The following is a 9735-nucleotide window of genomic DNA, read 5'->3' as shown; positions in this document are numbered from 1 at the left end:
AAATTTATATACTTCCCCCACACCCCCTCCTGCTGAAAAGAACTGAGCCCACAGCCACTAGCAGCTATGCGGTCTGCATTTGATGACAGAGATGCAGATCGTGTAGCTGCTCACGCAAGTCAGGTACGTGGTCAGTGATCATGTACCTGACCTGTCAGCTGGCTACGGGCCACATAGTACCGGCTCGTGGGTCGGTACTTTGAGACCCCTGCACTAGAGGCTTGTATTAATTGCAGACTATTCGATCCTCGTGGGTGGTGTTTGCTTTTACATTCTATATTCAGTATCTTTACTTGTCTCTAGTAAACAGTTGAGATACTCCATCGTGAGAGGTTCTAGCCAAAAAAAGTATGACACTATGCTACAAACCTAACTTGGACCCCTGGGCAAAGAATAGAAGGCCAATGCCCTAGTGTCTGAATTGGATCACCACACTGGCTTGGCAATCATGTCGTAAACTTTTTCCTGATCTCCCAGCAGTCGTCTGGTGTTTTTAATAGTATCTTTACACTGTAAAAGCCCAGTATTATCTAAAACTATCCTTACATTATTTAGTAGCCATAGAGTATGTGCGGTGGTGGTTTATATGGAGGCACTGGGGTTAAAAAGCAATGAAGATTGTTTGCAAACCACAGGACACTTTAGAGTTTGTTGAAGAGATTTTGTGGTTGCATCCCCTTCCGGTGACTCAGGAGGTGGCGATCACGTCTGGCCATTCAGTACCCATGCTTTGAACTAAATTGTTGCAGAAACCCAGGGATTCGAACTCTTCTGTGTGATCGTTTTGTATGTGGATGGAGAACAATCATGTCTTCTAACTGCAGGTGGCTGGAGCTTATCAGAATGGTAATAATTCATCCGTCCTGTGGAAAGATTGCCCCCATCATTGTGCCATCAATGTGCACGTTGTTTTAAAAAGCAATCTTCCGAGAATCAGACAGTTGCTACGCACAAAGTCAAAAGCCTTTGTGTTTGTCTATTGCTAACGTACTGCTGTTCAGTAAACTAACAATATTGATGTTCCACAAAATAATCTCGGGATCCCTTCCCTTTAAATAGGAAAACGTATTGTGTAACACACACCTATATTGTGAGATAAAAACCCATATCCTTGCTTGTAAGATGAATGCTTCCTTCCTCCTCTGGCTAGTACCTTTATCAAAGGCATGACATCTAAACCAAATTAAAAGGTTTTTTTTTTTTGGTTTTTTTTTCAATATAGGGTGCAGGCAAAATGCAATCTTCATTAACTGCCTTGTGCACCGATTTTTTACTGAGTGCCTAAATGTATTAAGAAATTATCTGTGTGTATATACATATATTTTTTTTTTTTTCTTCACTTCCCCTTCTCCACTCCCCCCTATGGCAGATGTTGTGGTCTCATTTGATTGCATAGGAAAACTGCAGTGATACAACAAACACCCAGAGAGATATGATGACAAATGGGTCCAGATCCCGGTAAATTACTTTCTGCTCAAATCGAAATTTCATTCAGTTTGTTGCTAGCAGAGATGAAGTAATCTAAATTGTGGACTCAGGAGCAGATAGAGGGAAGTCGGAGCAAGCATTTCATTATCAAGAGAGAGAGAGAAGGTTAGAATGAAAGAGATGAGCGGAGGCAAATCTAAAGTGTTGACACTATGATTGAAAAGGTTAACCCATACACATTATATATCAACCTGGATAGCAGTGACTTCCTAATGGAAACTCTGCTCTGATGGCGGTTTGCTGGAGTTTCAATACACAGAGCATGATGTCTTCTTAGATATACAATCAAATCCCCTTAACCCCTTTGATGACTCATATCTCTTGATATGATTAAAGCACAAAAAAGGGACTTCTTCAAATAATTTCAAGGACACAATGCATTTAAACTCTAGTCATGAATTGTATCTTATTTTATTTTTTATGACGAACCTAGAAATCTGATAAAAATAAGTGTAGAACAGAATTGTTTTGTATTTGCTTGAGGTATGTAAGTCACTGTTTTTGATTAAATCTCCGGGTTCCTTGTGAAATAGAAGGAAGGTCGTATTTTTCTGATGCAAAAAAGTAATTTTTTTTCAATATTCAGCTGTAAGCCAAGCACTATAATTTCAGACATTATTACCTTTTTTCCCCCCCCTTCTACTAAAGAAACACTTTTATGCATCTGGGGTGAAATCTGTGGTCATAAAATTAAGTGTTTTTTATCATTTGTTTTGTAGGTTATTTGGCAACAGCGGAGCTTGCAGTGCTTGCGGACAGTCCATTCCAGCCAGTGAATTGGTTATGAGGGCACAAGGGAACGTGTATCATCTCAAGGTACTTGTCCATGGCTGTTTGGGTTCATGTTAGGGCTGCAACTAATGATTATTTTCATAATCGATTAGTTGGCCGATTTTTATATGAAATACCATCCTTAATTTAAAATAAAATACACAAATGGATTTTCCAGTGCGGGTGCTCAACCTGTGGGTGGGAGGTGCATTTGGGGTGCCATTGAAATGAATGGCACTGCAAAGCACCTCCCGCAGCAGAATGTCAGGCCCAAACTGAGAATTACTTCCCACCCTTTAATTTTTTAATATTATTATTATTTCTTTTTTTTGAATAATTGTATTGTAAGCACATGGCGCTTGAATAGCTTCAGCCAGAGAATGAAAGCTGCCAGTGGCAGGATTCCACAGATGAATATAAATACAGGAGGTAGTGGGCTGGTGCAATAGCCAGCTTGCTATTGGCTATTTCAAATTGCTATAGCAGGCTGGCTATTGCCCCCACCTGCTGCTTGCTGTGCACCCTTCCCACCATGGAGGAGAGAGCTAGGAGGTCCAACCAACTAATCGGTAATGAGAATAGTTGACAACTATTATTGATTAGTTGGTCGCAGCCCTAGTTCATGTTTCATGATGTAGATACTTAATAGAAAGCTGTGAAGTCAAATTGAATACATTGAGTGTTATGCAAACTGTGGTGCTGAAGTGTCTAAGGGCTTGTGCTCCGTTCAGCAGTGTGTTTTTGTTTTTTGCACACCGCTGCACATGTATGGTCTGAGCAGGAACATAGAAAGCAGTCGTTCACACCTCATGTGTGGTGGCGTGCAGAAACAGTGCGAATGTCCCATCACACTCCTGACCAGCAGGTGCTGTAATGACAAGTGAATGGCTGCGCCAGTCACAAAGAGGGAGTCGCCAGCACATCATCCAAAATACCTTTTTGTTTGATGTTTTATCAGTTATATCAAAGAGAAGAGCAATGTTTCAAGACCACAAATGGTCCTTTTATCAGATTCACATTGCCTGGTGAAGGGACCCTGTGTGGTCTCAAGACATTGTTTTTCTCTTTTGATATTCTGATTAACGCAAACGAAGGCATTTTGTCTCATGAATATTGGTGTGCTAGTGACTCACTTCATACCATGTGGTGTGCAAAAGAACGCAGCTCAATGGACATGGTGTGAACAAGACATGCAGGTAGAACTGTGTGGGTTGCCTGTACCAACCAGAATCTGTTTTTTTTTTTCCTCCCATACCGCACAAGCAAAATATGATCAACTGTCTTTCCTTCACACTTATACATTAGGCATGGAGTGTGTAGACGCCCAGGCATTAAGCAGTTAAAGTGAAAGCTCTTTTTGTTCAGTCGCTTAATTGAAGCTGTGACCTATATTACTATTTTAGATATATTTTCTGAATTTGTCTTTTCTTCCACACAGTGTTTTACGTGCTCAACTTGTCGGAATCGCCTAGTCCCAGGGGACCGGTTTCACTACATCAATGGCAGTTTATTCTGTGAACATGATAGACCTACAGCTCTTATCAATGGTCATTTGAATTCACTTCAGAGCAATCCACTACTGCCAGACCAGAAGGTGAATGCTTTACTCTTTATTAACAAGCTTCTCAGAGGGGGCTAATTGCTACCATTTATCTGGCAGATTTTCTTCTATGCATTTTTCTTGTATGAACAGAAGTGTAAGGTGAAGACTAGAGGTCTGAGTGGTGCAACATCACAGGACATCAATAGCACAAAGCTATGCAGTCAGGTTTTAACCTGTTTAACCTTTCGGTTTCACCCTTTTGGGGAAAAGAAAAAGACTTTTCAAAATATTTCACAGCCAAGTACACATTTGATATCATTGGTCTATGTGGTAGTTTTTACCTGCCAAAAGATTTGTGTTCTGTGTTCAGATTTACAGACCTGCCAGACTGTACAGGCATACCAGTGACCTGACTTTTCTCTGCTGCAGTTAACCTCCTTGGTGGTATTCCCGAGTGTGACTCGGGGTTAATTTTCTGTACCATAAGCGATAACCCCCGAACCACACTCGGGAATACACAGTGCCTTTCTTACCTTGTCCCTCGAGCCGCGCTGTGTCCTCTGGCCCATGCCGGCATCCGTCTTCCGGGTTCCATCCCTTGCGAGTGTCCGTGTCGCAGGGAGGCGGAACCAGCTGGAGATTCAAAAGTTTAAAAAAAAAACGAAAACAAATAGAACGATAAAAGGAAAAAAACTAATCGTACCGCCAGGGAGGTTAAGCAGTAAAGGTAGGTCGCCTCCCTGGCACCAGCCTGTGCTTAGACAATAAGGTACCAGCAGCCAGTCATGCTTTTGTTTGTAGTAATCTCTCCTCTTGTTGGAGTGTTCTTTGTCAGAACATGTACCTGCTGCAGGAGAGCCCGATGTCAAGTCAAATTCAGATACGTACCTAACTGTTTTAAAATATCCATTTCAATTTTTTTAATCAATGCATATCTACATTAATTTTTTTGTGTGGTTGGATTTTTTTTTTTAAACCTTTTTATCTGCAAAGCTACAAAACACTTTGAAACAATGGTGTGGTTTTTCATCAGCCATTCCCATAGTGGCATTAGGGTACTAAAAGCTGATTTGTAATTGGCTGCCAGAAGTCAGTGCACATCAGTGCTGCTAGTACCTTTCTGTCAAGTACAGAAATCTTTCTGTTACATCGGAGCTATTTCAAATATTTGCTGCAAATCTGCAGTCTGAAGAGATTACACAAACTTGTAGCAGATTCTAATACTGCATAAAGTGGACCTGTCATTACATTCACACTTCCCATGAAAAGATACCAATCAGTATTTAAAGTAGCATGTTTTTTTTTTTCTTACCAAGAATTAAAAAAACTGCATCCCTACTTCCCAGCCTAGGTAGTTTGATTACATGGTCTCTGGCTGCCAGTCATCACAAATTATAGGTATCCTGTGATCAATGCTGTAAGTGGATTAGAAAAGGACCCATTTACTTACCACCCCGTGCAACTTATACTTTGGTATGGATCAATTATTTAGTATACTGACCTGCTTTAAATATGTGAGGTGACTTGACAGAGTCACTGTACAACAGTGCTTGGCTTCTATCCATTCATTGCTAAGGACAAGAAACACCCTGACATGGCAGTGTATGTCATCTTTGTTTTTAGTAATGACCCCCTGCACATTATGAATCCTTTAACGACCTGTGATCTAAAGGTAGCCATACATGCATGCCTGTGGGCTGCACAGTAAAAATCACTTGATTCTCTGATCCATGCTAAACAGTGTGGGTAGAGGATTCTTCCCTGCTGGCTATTGTGTTTAGGCAACTGGCTGTCTGAACACCTGAACAGTGACTGCGTTTAATTTGCATACAGTTGTTGTTTGGCCGACCAATTTTCCCCAGCTCCTTAGGTTGTTCTAACAACTTTTATCAAAGTGGATGGTGCCGACAGGGCCACCTACAACTGGAACTTCAAGATCATACAGCTTACTGGGTCCGCTACACAGCGTTTGTGACCAGTAACTTTATGGAGTTCCATAGTTATCAGAAGGGTGCACAGAGGAGCCAGACACATATGCTGTCTTGGTGAAATCCTTCCTTAAGCCGATTTTTTTTTTCTTTTTTTTTTTTTCCAGGGGGAATCTTTGCCACTCCTTTTTGAGTTTAAAGTATACTTGTCAGAAAAATGATGGCTACCACTGCTGGATTTTCTTAAAATGCTAGGTTCCTGGCCGCATTTGCTTTCAGTACTTCTGAGTCTCTAGCCCCTAGCAAATGAAAGGCAGAAAGTTTTCATTCCTAGCCTTTATATTTGCTGTTCTTCACTGGCCAAAATTGTTGAAGCCAGAGCATCAGCATGAAAGCTAAGCAACTAGAGTTTTCAGAAATGGAGGTTGGCAATGACGGTCTACATCAGGGTTTCTCAACTTTTTTTTTTTTTTTTTCTCCTGACACCCTCTTAAAAGTATGCAAAATCTCAAGACACCCCAGTCTAAAATGTCAGATTTTAACGGGGACTCCAAGCAAAAACAAAGTGGATTCCACCCTTTGCATCAGGAGCACCCTTTGCATGTTGGAGATGCTCATTTCCTTTTTGTTTTACTATACTTATAGTAAATTAGATACAATACGTTGAATCCAATTAAAAGAATTTCTCAACACATACAAAAGTCCTAACCACATATAAAACTAATCAATGAGCTTAGTGTTTATTATGGAGGCTGTGTGCTATATCTGCTTCCTGCTTTTTCATTGAATAGCCCAATGTGATTCCAGACAGGAAGTGACTGCGCCACACTTCATCAGACATGTCTTAGTTGACATTTCCAGACTTATTGTCCATCGGAACAACTGTACTGTCAATATAATTTGCAAATTAATTTCCTTTTTTTTTTTCTTAATGCATCCTTTTAATCCTAATTAGACAAGTTCTGTTATCAATCTAAAACAACAAAAAATGTAATTACTACTCTTATGATGGTATCCTAGTGCCCTAGAGCAACTGTATACATACTGTTCTTATTCAGAATAAGCACGTATATAAAATCATCTGGTTCTGCATTTTTAAGATTAAAGGAGAACTATGTGGTTAAGGCTTTTCCCCATAGTTCGCATTAAGGTAAAGGGAGGACACAAACTAGCGCCCTCCCGTCACCCTAAGCTCAGTATGCCGCTGAGACGCCACAGCTCAAGCTGATCCCGACAATTATGCCTGGATCCGCCCAGCTGCGTGAGTGACAGCTGGCTCTGCCTATCTAGAGGCAGAGCCAGCTGTACCCACCACGTCTGATCCACTAATCAGCGCTGGCTGGGAGGGGGGAATCCAGCCCCTCCCCTGTCACGGCAGAGAGCTGTGACAGGATCGAGAGGTGAGCGAACGCCGGTATGTGTTCGCTCACGTATCCATCTACTGTGCCGACCTGTGACAGTCTCAGTGTCACAGGTCGGCTAGAACTATGAGGTGAGTGAAAAGCACTCACCTCATAGTTCTCCTTTTAAACGGAACTCCAGGCATTATTTCACATTGTGTGTTGCCCACTAGCTAATTAATATATACTGTATTATATACAGTATGATATATACAATATAATGCTAGGGAACAATCTAATACAGAGGAATTCTCCTCTTAATCCACGGTCCTGCGTGTATGAGAATGGACACTCCTACATCATTACATACTACTGGTGGCCGCTGGTCCTGCATTTTATTTGGTGATGGCAGCAACAAGACAAGAGTAGGTTCAAGGACCCAGTCCTCACAAATGGTGTGGCTGAACTCCGGGCAGATCCAAAATGCATAACTCCGTGCTGATTTTGTATTAATACATCAGTAAAGGTGTTTTTTGTTTTTTTTTTTTAATGCAAGCAGTGCATGTCATTTGCTTGGTATTAGACGTGTGATGTCCATGTACAGCAGATCTCAGACTGGGGAGGGAGAAGAAGCACAATGTGCCAATCAGTTGTGTGGCAGTGCTAATAAGGAGAATTCCATTAGGATGAGAGTGCAGAGAGATTAAATTATCTGCCTGCTGCTTCTCCTTTCACTGTCCAGTCACAGGTTGGAAGAAGGACAAGACCTGTAAGTGTTAAAATCGGATCTCCTTTCCTGCCAGGCAGGGCTGCGATGTGTGGCAAAGCTATTTAAGGCTCCATTCACAAATGGCATTTACATCTTCCGTGCACATTGTTACATTACTACAGCCGCGAACGTGCAGAATCCGGCCCTAAAATCGTGCTCTGACAATTTTGCAGGACGCGTGGCTTTGTACCACGTAGACGGTGCAATTGTCTGATCAATGCACATTGCAGTGCATTGGTTTTTTTTTAATGTTTCAAGCTTTTCCACGCGTGCCAGTATGCGCGGAAAACCGCTCGTATGAATGGAGCCTAAATCTCAGGAATAGATGGACAGAAATATAAATCCTTTGGCAGGTGAACCAGCTCTCTTGTATGGATTTTGCGGTATGCTGGGAGTTCAGCTTTAAGGTAAGTATTCCTCTCCATTAGAATATCCTTTAGAAAAAAAAGTATTCTATTCATCATCCGCACATCAGGGGACAAGTTTAATTATTTTATTTATGCCTGCAGTTAAGCTTTTAATATTTTCTTTATTTAAAATGGCTGAACAACTAAATCTTATCCAAGTCATTTGTACAGGACAAAATACATTACAAGAAGCAGAGTGCTATGCCAGATTCATATTTGAATTTTTTGTTGTTGTCTACTGCTCCTCCCTCTCTAGCAATAGCTTAGTATGTATGAAGCGAGAAGGAAAACCTCTGCATTATACATGGGTGTGTGGGAGAGGGAACGGCACCTAGTTTATGAAGGTATCGTGTGGTGGTGTATAATCCAATCCACTGTCCTGTTTTTTTTTTTGTTTTTTTTTTATTTATACAAGGAATATTCCCTAAAATGTGGCAATTGGAATATCTGAAATGCTCATCAAATAGTACTATGTTGATATAATTAGTGTAGCATAGTGCAATTGTGGCATTGAAGAATTGAATATATCCTTGGTCCTAGATCATGTACATTTAAAAAAAAAAATTTTTGTAAGACAGGTGCAGCAGATATAAATGGAGATTGTACTCATAATGCATGTTTTCTGAGCAGCATTCGGATCAACAGTTGTACAACCTCTCTTGAAAACGAGCCTGTTTAAGATCTATTTTCATTTTCCTAATAAGTCTCCTTGCTATTCTAGCGAGTGCATTTTGATAACTGCGGTGTCTAATTTGTAACAATTACTGTCAGTCCTCAGCAAGTCTGCTCATTCCACACTGGTTCAGGGGAAAAGAAGGAATGCACAACTCCTGCACATAATTGTATTCACCTCATATTTCATACTGATTATGTATTGATGACATTGATTCATTTACTCTTTACAGCTCCACTTGCATGGGTAGTAAATCTTATTGACCACATATGAATTTTAATTTCAAATTGGTGATAGATTTTTCCATCAGCTCTGATAGCGTATTTGACTTTTTCATCATTAACCCAGGCAATCACGCTGCACTGAGTTATTGCACTGAAACAAAAAATGCATACTTCAGTTGCTGCTAGTATATAGATTTGCAATAGAAACTTCATTAATGCGCTGAGAATTAAAGAACGAAAATGCATTTGTTCTCTGGCGTAGTCGCCTGAAATTTAATTCTAATTTTGTAAAACGCTCCCCGTAGGTGGGGGTGGTGTTTTAATAGGCATTTTGTGGTTTTAGATATGAGCAGTACCCTCAGCGTTCTATGTCTTTATGTTTTCCAGAAGCAGTTAATAGACTGATTTTTTTTTAAAACCAAAAACAATTGAGATGTACTATGTTCTGTTAACATAAGAGAGAAAATCAACGAAATGGCAAGCTTTGCATGGGCTGGGTAATTACTAGGATAACCGGGTTGTCGGCTCATAACCTGGCTGCTGAAATACAAATGGGGGGGGGGGGGGGGGGGCGCGCGACAAGGAGCGGGCG

General features: G+C 40.8%; 1 protein-coding gene across 1 annotated transcript in view; it reads left to right on the top strand.

The window, feature by feature from the left end:
• The window catches only part of LMO4 (LIM domain only 4), a 44404-nt gene that overhangs the window by 28837 nt on the left and 5832 nt on the right, over nucleotides 1–9735 (top strand). The window contains exons 3-4 of the mRNA XM_018555913.1: nucleotides 2208–2304; nucleotides 3698–3853. Coding sequence (XP_018411415.1) covers nucleotides 2208–2304; nucleotides 3698–3853 — 253 coding nt within the window. The remainder of the gene's footprint in view (nucleotides 1–2207; nucleotides 2305–3697; nucleotides 3854–9735) is intronic.

Source organism: Nanorana parkeri, unplaced genomic scaffold (genome assembly GCF_000935625.1).
Source record: "Nanorana parkeri isolate BGI_ZX_2015 unplaced genomic scaffold, ASM93562v1 scaffold217, whole genome shotgun sequence".
NCBI lineage: Eukaryota > Metazoa > Chordata > Amphibia > Anura > Dicroglossidae > Nanorana > Nanorana parkeri.
Note: the sequence above shows the minus strand (reverse complement) of the source record. Positions and strands in the feature narration are given on the sequence as shown.